This window comes from Larus michahellis, chromosome 3, assembly GCF_964199755.1.
Source record: "Larus michahellis chromosome 3, bLarMic1.1, whole genome shotgun sequence".
In the NCBI taxonomy this organism is placed as follows: Eukaryota; Metazoa; Chordata; class Aves; order Charadriiformes; family Laridae; genus Larus; species Larus michahellis.
In genome coordinates, this window is record NC_133898.1 from 8,456,462 (window position 1) to 8,469,804 (window position 13,343).

Consider the following 13,343-nt stretch of genomic DNA (forward strand, 5'->3'; position numbering starts at 1 on the left):
TTGCCAGCCTTGATTTAAAAGTTATGGAGGCAGTACAGGAAGGAGGGGGAAGACAGGCAGACAGAAACATTGCCTAAGCCTTATCTCCACAGGATAAACACACAATTCCTCCTCCAAAAGGAGGTATATTTCTGTTAAAGTATTACAGGTATTTTACAGCTTTAGCATGCATCTGTTTCCAAAGCAGCAGTACGTGAGGTCAGTTTACATTCCTTTAAGGAAAACAAATGGGCTCTAATAGGTTCAAATTTAAATCAAACACTTAACTGTGTTTTTTCTAAGTGCAAATAAAGTTGATGCAAGTGACATTATCATAAACAAACAAACACTAACTTATGCAAGTGCCATTTCCAAGGCAAGAAGGTAACACTTGTCTATATTATGCCACCAGTACAGTCTTTTGTGACAGAGTCCCGAACTCCCAACAACGGGCATTCATGAAACAGGGAAGTTGAATTATTCCCAGTTTGCAGCTGGAAAAATGAGACCCAAAGAAGCGAAGTGACAAGCCCAGCACCAGTCAGAAGCCTGCAAGGGAGCAAATAGAAGAATAAAATGGAGTCAAGCATGAAGCGTGTTTTTATCTCAGCACAGCAGAAATACAAATAGAAGAGCAAGTTCTACACTAAGAAATACAAGATCAAACCCTTAATTGAGTATAAAAGTCCTCTTTATAACTGGAAGATCTGGGCTGTGGATTAACTACGCCACAGGTACATTGACACTCAAATGGGTGCCAAGTCAGCTGTCGGAGGCCAGGAACAAGTGTGGCTGTACCAATGCCAGGCGGTATCACGGGAATGTCCCAGCTGGGACATAGTGCCACTGGCCCTTCTTTGCCTCATTGCAAGAAAACAGCATTGTATGCGCTCTCCCTAAGGGAACGGACATACCGAATTTGTACCATCTATTTTTTGCCTGTTTCTTCATAGTTCCTAGTTATCTTGTACACCTGAGAGTCACGTACTGTTTGAGTGTAACATGCAAACTTATTTTTAAAAAAATGACAAGTCCTGAAGAGACGTTGACTAGTTGTCTAGTCTACATCCACAAGCTTCTACAGAAGTATTCTCAAACCTCTGCCTTTCAAAAATAGAAAAAAGCCCGCCATACTCTGGAGATATAACTCTCTTTTTTTAGCTTATTTCGTTATGTCCTGTGCAGACTGTCTGTAAATATGCAAAATAAGGAAAGAAAAAGACTAAGTGTCCTTCTGCTTTCCAATGAGATATACACAGCTTCGGGGGGGGCGGGGGGGGGCGGGGAGAAGAGAAGGAAGTGATGGGAAACAGACAGGCATGAAGCGATTATGTTTAGGATTAATCAATTTTGCTGGTTAATCACTTCAAATCAGTTGCTTCAACCCAAAAGCTGTGTGGATTTGTCTGCACTGATGACATACAGCTGTCAAAGTAATACTTTTGTAGATGTGGGCTGTAAAATGTTGACTATAATCAGACTCAAAAGAGCGGAAGATGGAGGGAAAGAGCCTTCGATATCTATTAGGTGACATAAAGGAAACCTCATCTTGACACGGATAATGATGAGTCTTAATTTAAGGTGCTCTGTGCTCCAGGAAGTTGTTTGCTTGTTGTTTTGGGTGTGTTTTTTTTAAAATCAGAAAAAGGCAGTTGTGCATTATGCCTTTTTTCTAAATTAACTACACTACTCTCACATCAAGTATAGCCCAGTTAACGTGCTCGTGAACATGAGAACCCCGCACTGTCATGCTGTATACAAGCACAGGGTCTGAGAATAACTTCGTACGTGTGTCTTAGGAATGCTTCCACACAGTTAACAGCAGCAATAAAAGTCATCTGCACAATGTTTTATAGTTTTACGTATTCTACAAGCTAGCTGTAACTCTTGTAAGTCCCTGCCACCAAAAGTCACACTTGTTACTTCTGGGTGTAGGGGAATGGAAACAAACTTCAGTCAGCTCAGCAAGCCCTGCTCCGCATCAACGTGGTCCTTTGGCACATGGAACAGGTCTGCTGCTTTTATGCTGCTCTGCAATCGGGGCTTGCAAAGGCAGGCAACAATTGAAAAGATACATGAAAAACCCTTTATACAGTATACATTTAAGAAGAGCAGTGGTTCAAGGCACTGAAATAGAAACTTGTTTCAAGTGACAATTGTCTGGTGCGTTTCTTTACAAAAACTATTGCACTATAGGGGAAATAACTGGTTTATTACCCAACCTGCAGGTCATTCAGGAGAGTATCCTGAAGCCTATTAATTCAATTTCCTCACCTAAAGAGCTGACCTATCTCGTAACTCTCCTGAACAGATTTTCCAACCGTAAGCAACTCTGAAGAAGAGGGTAGCAGACAGGACACAACAGATAAAGGGGGAAAAAAGAAACAAACAAAACTTGAAGGATAAACAAATAGGGAACTGACATTCATTTCTTCCCTAACCCACTTAGATCCAGAATGTGAGAATAAAATGGGGGGAGGGGGAAGGTCACTGTTTCCAATTAATTGGAAATTAATACATATTTAGGTGTTTAGTAGGGGCATAGCTCTTACAATCCTCTGGATATCAACAAAGCAAGCAGCCCTTTGGGTAGGAGCCCCAGATTCTTGGGATACTTCCAAGAATACAAGCAAAGAAGAAGGAGGAGGTGACCAAGGCAAAAATCAGATGTGATCAGAGAGGGGAGAGGAAGAAGAGAAAGACAGAACGTCCCAGTAAACGATGCAAATAGTTGTGGGTTATCAGGCTTTTTTAATGCCACCCAGGGGTGCCTGTGCCAAGCAGTGGCTTGGTTTCTGACAGATTGCTTTTGCAAATTCCTTGAATATAAAGACTTGAAGTGGCCCATACCTAGCAGTCCCAGTGTGCTGCATATCACACCAGCCTAAACTTAAGTGAATAATATTTTTAAAGGGCTTTTAATCTCACCTTTAAAGGCCCCCCGCCTTTTTATTTGTGACTTAGGGCCAATTCTTTACTCCAATTTCACAGCCTCAAATGAGTAATGTGGTTGTTCTATAGTTATTCCATTAAGTTGCCTCCTAATTGGCTGTACAACCTCAGACCCTGCATTAGCAATATTCTTTATTTTCTACTTTTAAACAAAAAGGTTTCAAATTTACGCCCACAAAGTGCCGTAGAGAACTTTGGGAACCTTACCAGCCAGGCACAGCAGAACACGGGCATAAAAGATGAATGGACAAATACATATTTAAGACCCTGCCAGGTAACCATTTTAAGATCTGATTTTAAGTGTGGGTCCCCTAAACTACATCTAACATCAGCGAGCCAAAAGTGCTACCTCCATTTTAATATTACTGACCAATAAAGACTACCATACAAAGCCAAACCTTCATTGGTTCCTTTCTAACTATATGCCCATGTTTCCCAGTCCTCACAGCACCCCTACAACCAGGCTGTGCATCCAGTCACAAGGGACGGAGCCATCTACCCTACTCCTCAACCATCACTGGTAAGACCTGAAGAGACACAAGGCAAGAAAGAACGGCTACATAAGGGTGCACCGCTCTGGCACCTACATCCCAGGCTTTGGCCCTTGCTCCCAGAACTCTCTGTACTTTATTCATTATGTATTAAGGCAAGAGTGTAACACTATTGCTGCTGTGTTTTGTGCCAAGCACAGCTGGCTGTTAAAATGATCAGAGAATGTCCCAGGCTGGGACTAGCGTGCCTGCAATGCAAGTACCAGGTCAATCCTGCCATAGATGAAGAGCTCCTAAAGGATCTTGAAAATACCTACAGGGGAATGAAAATCTACATGTACCATGTCAACTAGCAAGACCATGAGTCAGATGAGCATGTGTTTTAATAAATCATATATAGATAATGATGACATTTCTTAGAAACGGTTGCAGTCAAAATTCACATCAACAGATTTTAAGAAAAAAAGCAGACCAGCCTTTATCTCCAGCTCTTAAAACAGATGGGGCTCACGGCACTGCCTTATTAAGCCAGACTGTTGTTTCCTGGTTTTGCCTCAGATTTTGAGAGACATCAAACATCTCCAAATATAACCTGAAAACTTTTACACACATCATTATTTCATCTGCTTGAACCTTCTCCTGGAAAATTTCTGCCAAACTGCTTCAAAACACAACACTAAGAAACAGATTGTTTCTGGCAGGGGCAAAATATTCTGCAGCTTTTCTTTTACTTTGGCAAAAGGGCTTGAACTCTGGTTGGAGCAAGGGTGTAAGTGGAGAAGAGTCCCTGCAAAGAGTTTTCCTGCCACCCCACAAGCCGGGGGATTACAGGCTTGGAGGAGTGGAGAGGGAGCGAAGGAGAAGGGAGAGCAAAACCACAGTTTACACATGGTCAGACGATATATTAGCTGTTAAATTCCATCATACACTGGGTGTACCCAGACTGGAACTAAGCAGGATTACCCAAACAATTAGCACTATAAATATCTTTAGGCTGACAGCTGAACGACGAATGACAGGGAGAGAGTACCCATCCCCCGGTTTTGCAATGAACCCCTGAAATAATCTGGAAGGGTACAGATGCCCTCTTTTACTGAGGGCAGAAGAATCAGATCTGCCATGTAAAGGAACAGCTTGCGAGAAGGAAATGTTGGAGAAGGTGAAATGAGTGCTGGAGGTTGGAAGCAGGACAAAAAAAAAATAATCAAAACTGGAATTGAGTTTACAGGACCCATAAAATGAAATCCCACTTGTTCAACAGGAACATGCAGGAAAACATTCTTCACAGAGTGGTTAAACCCTGGAAAAACTTTGGTGATGGCACCACAGGACAGAAGTCATCATTCTGCTAATTAAAGACTAACTTCCTGCAAGTTTAAAAGAACCTTGAACAGGCTTTGTTTCTCAGAAGCAGACTACCTTGTCTCATTTCTCAAGATGTTCGTAGTCGTGGGCTAATTATAGCCTTACTGCATGTAGTCTTGATTTGTCCACATGAGTCCTTATTAGTCGTAGATGTTGCAAAGTACGCAGTCAAGAAAGAAGGAATAAACGGAGAACCTTATAGCAAAAGTAGCCAAATGCCAACGGGGAAGATTTTATCTCTGCCAGAGAGTTCTTATGTGATGCTGAGCAAATCATTTAAATCGCTCTGTTCATGGGCATAAATGCTGTGTTCTGATTTTGAAGGAATACTGGAATTGTATTTCCACATTTCATTTTCTAATTTTCAGATATGCTGAGCCCAAATTCATCTGAAGTCACTGGGGAAGCATTCTGAACATCTGACTGCATAGTGCTACACAGTCTGAAAATTAGGTCCAAGGTATCTAATCACAGATTAAAAATCAGTAAGTTTTTGTGTTGGTCTCTTTTTTTGGACCTACTACAGTGCAATTGGGAACACATTTTGTCATCTAATGGGTCTTGTGAAAATAAATTAAAAAGTGCTTATGAAGCATTTACTTTATAATAGACAAAAGACTCCATAATGATTAGTTAACTCTATTTCACTACAGCCTTTGTTAAGAAAAAGGTCTTGAGCATTCAAGAAAGCATGCAGTGCACAACTTAAATTCAGTTAGCTCCCCTTTCACAAAGAATTCCTCGTTTACTTAAAAGCTCTTTTCTGGTTTTCGGTTTCCCTAGTATCTACCAACACTCCAAAGGGCTCAGACACTACAATAACACAGGTGTTATCTGTGACTTGAATGTGTAAATTCTTCACCAGATCTTCCCAGGCAGGCATCTAACCATTCTGTAGGGGATCCAAATCTTTTTCCCCCCAAGCTAAAGTTAGCAAGAGCTTCCCAATGGAGTCAACCAAGTTCAGGCTTTCCTCTTTACTAAACGTTAAATGTTCAGAAGTTTTACACTCAATCCAATTACTCTTCTATGCTGCAAAAGGCCAAAAACCACAACTTCTACTCATTTAGGTAAAATATTTTTATATAGCACAGAGCTGGTATTTGCTTACTACATAAAGATTAGCAACAAAGAAAGAAAAAACAACAAAAACTTCAGAATGTTGGACTAACTTCTTCCCTCCAGACTGAAAACATTCAGAAAAAATAAACTCTTTTCAGTTTATTGTTTTAGTTTTATACACACAGAACAATGGTGGCTCATTTTTCATGGCCTCAGTCATGTACTGTACTGACAGACTTGTGCAGAGTTGAAAAACAAAAAAAAAAAAAGGCAGGGAAAAAAATTAGTTACTTGAGTATCAACATCTTAAAATCACTTCAGAAAATTTCCAGGTTTTTTCTTTGTTTGATCTCAGTTTATCCATAATAATGATACTCTGATGTTATATTTACTTGTAAGGTTAAAGGGGATGTATCTCATACTCTTGATAATCTTCTTTAAAAGATTCTAAACAAATAAAGACGCATGAAAACTTTACATAGCACTCAGCATCTGAGCTCAAAAATGTTCTCCAAAGACGAAGTGCTCTAAGAGAAAGGCATTAAAAGAGAACTTAAAAGACCTAGGTTCATTTTTGCTGCTCACTGTAACACCTGGTGAAGTGCTGTAGCCACTAAACAATGCTACCTATCAGGACGTTTGTTTCAGTAACCAAATATTTAGAAAAAACATGTGGTTATAAAACTGGAATCATGTCCCTCAATTTAGGTAGAGTTACATTACCTTACTGATGTAGTTAACTTGCGAGTAAAAGTAAATAGTGTAAGTCACAGAGAGACCAGTCAAATTCTTTATGCAAAGAACATATTATCACTAGGGAAGATAAGAAAGCCTTTAAGCAAGTACTGAAAACAAATCTAATTTTGAATATACACCATCGTATTAACTGGCTTCAGTGTGCCCATTACTGCTCTTAAAAAACATCAGTTCAACTGTGGTCTAGCTGCCGAGCTATTTGTTAACTCAGTGATGTCAATCTTGTTCCCACTACAGAAAAATGAAGCAAAAAAGGCAGGTTTCAGCCCCTTCAGACGTCAGATCGGTTGTGAGAGAAGTTGCCCTTTATACTCAGGTTTCATTAACCTTCTCAGCTAGCAACACATTCTGCTACATTAAGTTTAACCCCCTACAAAAAAGCTTCACCAGTGGACTTAATTGCATCCTCTTTATTTATTTATTTAACCGTTTTAAAACTCTCACCAGGAAAAGCTATTATAACCTGAGTTTCACTATAGCAGCGTATCAAGTCCATTCTTGTCTAAGCGTTGCGCCTCTCTCACAGCTATTGCTTCTCTCTAGGAATAAGGGAGTGCATCTGTTCAAAGACCAGACCAGACCAGTGCTTAAGAGACTGAGGGTCTTTTCCCAGTAGTAAGGGAAAAGCGGTTATAAAGGCCCAACTGAAGGCAGCATGAAGAAACAGGACTTGAAGGAGAGATTGCTCAGCTAACTGGCATCTTAAACCAGACACACACGTGCATACATCCACAAAAACAACGCACCTAAGCAACCAGTCACTTTTATCTTTCACCTATTCAAACATCAGCTATTTCCATTCAGCGCCTTGTGAAACCAATCTATACATCAAGAACAAGAGTTAATTCTAAAATTTGTTTTCCAACCTGTAATACTGTCATAGAATAAAACAGAAACAGTGCAAGGAAAAGTAACAGGAGAACAATCATCTGTTTGACGTTAGTGCTTTATACCCTGATCCAAAACGTAATTTGTGACTAGACTCTGTTAGGCATTGGGCAGTATAAGTGATATTACATCCTATCCGGATGCACAAGTGTGACTTGTCTTGGAAAGCCAGGCCTTTTTAATTGATCCTAATGCTTTTGCAATTTAGAAACTGAAGATGGTCCGCAGAGGAAATGGAGTTTCAAGCCTCCTGAGCTGCTTGCCTTCTACCTGCCTGTACGTGACCTTGAGTGGTTGACGTAACCTCTTCCTCTCCTCTTTGCAAAGCTCTGGCAAGGCATTTCTCTTTCAAACTGGATCATCATCACACTGGGGGGTGTGGTGAGGGTCGGTGGGGGGGAGGCTGCGGGTGAGATACGGGTGTAACATGAAGCAGACTTTGCTGCTGTTCCTCAGAGAGGAGGTCCATATAACAACAGCAGTACCATATCTGCTTATTAGCAGCCTCAGAGTTACTAATGAGGCACAGCACTACTAGAAGCTCAGGACGGGAAGTCCATGGATGGATCGCTTTGAAAGTCTGTATCACTACAGTTTTTGTCAGACTGTTCTGCGCGCCACACTGCAGCATCCTTCTAAAAAGCTGGCAAATACATTCTTTAATAACTGTTACTCTATACACCATGAAATTCCTTACACGCCTTTCATGCTCTGGTTTAAATCCTTCCAGCATTCCCATTTTAAAAAGACACTACTTTTCAGAGATTTATAACTTAGCTGGAAAAATTTTGCTTGGGGCTGAAACTTGGTACAAGTCATAGGAATTTACCGAAAACACTCTTTTGCTTTATGAAACGCAAAGCAAAGTCAATAGAGCCGTCTTTAAGCTGCAAAACAAACCAACAGGGAAGTGTACTACAAGGGTATGCCTTGGACAGGAACGAATGCTGCCCCAGTGCACAGGCAATGTGGAAAAACCGAACTCCTGTTCTCACTCAGACACAGTAAATAGAAAATGATGCGTAATAAACATCAGTATGTGAGCCTCGCGTTTCCGAACAGCCCTGTGAGCACAGCAGATACAAAGTACTCATTATGGTCAATTCCATTTTACTGTTACATTTTGTAGTTTACTATTTCTCATTACAGCCTATTGTTTCACTGGAGAGTTTGTGCATGCCTATTTACATGAGAGACCACAGAGGTTCAGATTAATAATCATCATTTTTAAAAACCCTTCAAGCAGATTAATTTGATAGAAAACAAAGGCTCTGAAGTGGATATTGGCTACTCAATGGCAAGTACTTTTCAAAGTCACCAAACATGCATTCACGTCTCAAGACCTTCTTACAGCCAGAGTACCAAAGGAGATTCATTTCCCTTGAAATCTTTGATTTTTCAGGGCTTCCACTGGAGAGAAGAAACACTACAGGCAAGACAGGGGGACTGGGAGGCAGAAAATGCATACATATACACACAACATACGGTCAACAATGAGTTAATGCTACTACTCATGCACAGTGAGGCTCAATAGGCAGCAGCTTTCACAAGGTGGCTGTGAAAGCGCTCACTAAACACAACAGGGCTCTTTCTCATCTCAGTCACGCGTTCCAGGTAATACCTGTGTATCGCTGAAGAACACCTTTCACCTGAAATGCACATCTTTTGCCAGAATTTAGCCATAGTTTATTACCGCAGCTTTCAGGTTTACAACTGAAAAGCTTTTTTCCAATTAGTCTATAGCAGACAGGTTAGCCGCTGAACATTGTGCGTGGAGAACACCTCTTCTCCTCCAAATTTATATATACAATACACTACTTTGGAAATAGCACTTAAACTAATAATTTAAACTGTTGCCTACCTGCTAGGACTTTCAGTCTGGAGACCTAAATCAGCATTAACTTGACCTCTGCATATACCTGTGGAAATTTCTTGGTAGCTTACCAAAAATAAAATAATACCTGCAATGACAAGGCAGAGGTTATGTTGCCTTTTCCTATACTAAGGAAAACATGAAACGGAGGAAACATTTTCTCAGGCAAGTCATTCAAGCTTAGCTCCCATCTATCTTCCGAACATGAATAACCTGTGTCAAGCCAATGTTTACTGCCGCAGACAAGGTCAGGTCACTGAGCTTATTAAAAACGTATTAGCTTATTATGGTAAATAAAATTTCACACGACAAGTTGCTCAGTTTTTTAGTGCTCTTTCCCTCCTTGACAGTGTTTATCACAGGTTTATAGAGATCAGGCTCACACATTTGGCTGCTGGACAGGCTGAAAGCAATGGCAAAACAGCGACACGTAAGAAGACAAGAACAGTTGTTAGGCACATTAACTGCTCCTTCTCCCTCACTCTGTTACCCCTCCAGTTGTTGCTGTGGGTGTCTTTATCACAGCCGAAATTCACAGAAAAAATATTTGAGAGCTGCGCTAAGGCTCTCAAAACAAGTTATCCTCAACAGTTCTCCTGACATTCAAACTACCTGCCTTCCTTGACAACCACTCCTCTACTGCAGCTCGAGACTCACTATGCCCCTCTGACTCCAGATACCATTCACAGACAGACTTTTTGGGGCACCCGCTCCTCCATGCGCAACTGAGACACAAACATCCAATGTCCTATTGTAGGAGGAAGGCTAGTAGAGGACTTGTCCTTTCTGTTTTCCTTCTGTGCAGTACAGCAGACTTACTTTCATGGTCTGAGAAAAGGAAAGCTAAGCAGAGAAAGACTATCTTTCTCTGAAACAGGCACAGGCATAGCCTGCAAGTGAAGAAAGAAACAGCAGCTGCTGAACAGCTGTGCTACCAAAGGTGAAGTGAAAACCACACTCCTCTCCTATGTGAGGCAATACAAGTGTAAAGGGTTGGGAAGCAGCAAGTGGTAAAAGGAAAGCAGATACGATTTTGAGGCAAGTCTCATGCCCTAATAAGCCAAGAAAGATGAGCGCCTTCTGCAGTGGAAGGAAGATGAGCAGGGGTACCCAAACAGAGAGCCCCGGGAGAACACGTCCAGGGCTTGACAACCCCACCAGAGACAGAGAAAAGAGGGCAGGAGCCAGAAGGAAGGCGAGAAGCCAGGAGGAGGAAAGGGGAGATGGAACAAGAGATAGGGAACAGGTTGAAACAACTACGTTGCGGCTACAGAGGTGACAACGTGCAAAATAAAACAAGGGCGGCAGGAGGGAAACACACTCGCCAAAGGAGCCAGCTCAACTCAACTCGCACCGGCCAAGCGAAGTGAGCCGGGAGAACCTTTGGAGAAAGTTTGCCCGGCGGTTTAACAACACCTTTCGGCTCGGCCCGGACCTCACACGGCGACCGCCCAGCCCGGCCGGGGACACTTATCCCCGGCCGGCCGCCAGCTCCCCCGCCGCGGGACGGCCCCGCCGCCTCGCACCTGCCCTTCCGCACGGCGCCCCGCGGGCCGGCCCGCCGCGGCTCTCCGCCGCCGCGCAGGGCAGGGCCAGCCCTGCGGCGGCCCCGACGCTTGTACCGGAGCCCTCCTGCCCGATCGATTCGCCCCGCGCGTTGCATAAGCCCCGCCGTGCCCCTGCCCCGTGTTGGGGCATGGCGAAGGGAAGAGGGGGAGGAGGTGGGGAGAAGGGGGAGCTACTCACATCGTCCCACTTGACGAATTTGATGCCTTTCTTCAGGTTGTCGGAGACGCAGACGGGCTTGAGCTGGAGAGCGTGCACCCCTGGCTGTGCCCCGGCCATTTGCACTGCATTGACGCGCTCTCCCCCGGAGCGGAGAAGCCGCGGGAGAGGCGGCCGCCTTCAGGAGGGGACGCCGGGACGCCGGAAACAGCCCCGGGAGAGAGGCCGGCAGCCGCGCTCCGCTCGCCCGGAGCGGGCAGGGAAGCGTCTGCCCGGGCGGGGAGGGCAAAGAGGCTTCACTGCCGCCCGAAGAGCGACCTGGCGCGGCAGCGGCCGGGGCGAGCCATGCGGCGGCACATCCTCTATATACAGCCGGCTCGCCACACACGCCCGCCCGCTCCCTCACACACACACATACGCACGCAAGGGGCACGGAACGAACGGCTCTGCCCGCTCCGGTTCCCCCTCCCTGCCCGCCCCTCCTCCTCCTCCCTCCAGCGCCAGGCTCGGCCCCCGAGGTTCCCCCGCGCCGAGGGCAGCGAGCCGCGCCGGCGGCGTTGCGGCGCCACCTAGCGGCGGCGGCCGGCGCAGCATCCACCGCGGTGGGGGGGGGGACCTCGGCCGGGGGCCTCCCCCCCGCAAGCTTTCTCCCCTTCCCTGACTATATTTTTAGATCCCTACGTAGAAATGTATGTAGACGTATAGGAGAAAGGAGCAATAACTGATTTAAATAAATAACCAATTGCATTTATCAAAGTCAGGTCAAAGGAGGATATGGCAAAAGCTACACCGAAAGACCGCATCGCGAGGTGAGACGAGGAATTCATGAAAAATAAAATTTACTCTCTTAAATTTGGTTTTAGAGAAACACACGTGAAATATCTCGATGTCATTTGCTGTCCTGAGTTTACTGCTGTAAGTCTACATTTTGAGAGAGGCTTCAGCCTCGAAAAATGCTTCGGTGGAATGGCACACCTAACATACTAAGAGTTAAACATAAGGGGCAGCGTTTGCAGGATTTGGGATTGAAGAAAAACTCAGCTTCACCGGAATTATATCATCCTAATTGCATTTTAAATTGGGCCAAATTATACTTTAATTATCCACAGGAGCAGGATTATTAAATTCTACGGAAAAACTCTCCACAAAAGAAACATTGAAAATTTAACCCTGTCTTTCTGAGAAAAGCACCTTTCAAATAATGCAGACAGTGGAACTCAAATCTTACCCGTGAGAGACGACTGCCGCAAGGTGTAGTGACACTGCCTTGTGTGTGACTGTCGTGCCAAGAAACGAGACCTACTAAAGACAGTAGTCCCCAGAGAGATCATCGTTATTTTTTTAGTCACTCATTTACTAAAAGAATTCACCTGTTAAATTAATACTTCCATGAACTCACACCCAGTGGCCACTGGAATATGTTTATATTTCATTTGATGCATTTACTAGACGTCATATGTAAATAGCGTCAGCAGTCAGATATTTCCTTTATGAGTGAGACTGATAACTTATGTGGCACAGCCATTCAATCAGGTGACTCTTCAAGAGTGAATATAAAAATTCTGGCACACAAAACACCACCATAGCAACAAAGACAGCCTGGCAACAGCAGCTGCTGCATGAAGAGAAATTGGAACGGGAGGGGAAATCTTGTACAAAAGTCCATTTCCTGTCAAAATAATTTAATTTTTTCCCCCTTGATAGCAGCATCAAAAATGTCTTTAAAACAGTGGGAGAATAAAGATTAATGCACAGTGTTTGAAATTATGACACAGATAGTGTCTTTGTGTATATGAAATGGCCTGGTCTCTGCTACACACATTGGGAGGGACCATATTTGACTCTGGACAGATTGGCACCTATGGATCTCCACGCCGCAGGAAATAGCCCAATGTCCCCCGTGCATAAGGAAGAACAAACCCCTGAGGGTTTGGGCGGAAGATGCTGCCAAACAGGATTCCTCTCCCACTGGCACCTGACACCTCCGCCATGACCCTGTGCATGTCATGGTAGGATTAATTCATTACTGTGGCAATTAGTGGAGCTCTGTGCACGTGCTTTTCTCTGGGGCTGTCAGTCCCTGCCCCAGTGATGTTCCAGGACACCTGTCTCCAGCTCCACCACATCCATGGGCAGGTGTCCTAGCATGGCCTCAGCCCAGCCCCATCCCCGTGACCCTGCCATCCTGGTGCTGTGTCTGGTCCTGCTTCCCCTCACTGGGCCTGATCCTGACCCCCACCCACAGGCTGACA

The 13,343-nt window shown here is 44.0% G+C and overlaps 1 protein-coding gene across 4 annotated transcripts in view; it reads right to left on the bottom strand.

The window, feature by feature from the left end:
* Positions 1-11,606, bottom strand: part of PLCB1 (phospholipase C beta 1) — a 399,913-nt gene extending 388,307 nt beyond the window's left edge. For all 4 annotated transcript variants that reach the window (XM_074578486.1, XM_074578487.1, XM_074578488.1 and 1 more), the window contains exon 1: positions 11,113-11,606. In XM_074578486.1, the coding sequence (XP_074434587.1) occupies positions 11,113-11,211 (99 nt within the window). In that variant the 5' untranslated portion in view covers positions 11,212-11,606. The remainder of the gene's footprint in view (positions 1-11,112) is intronic.
* Positions 11,607-13,343: the final 1,737 nt, after the last annotated feature.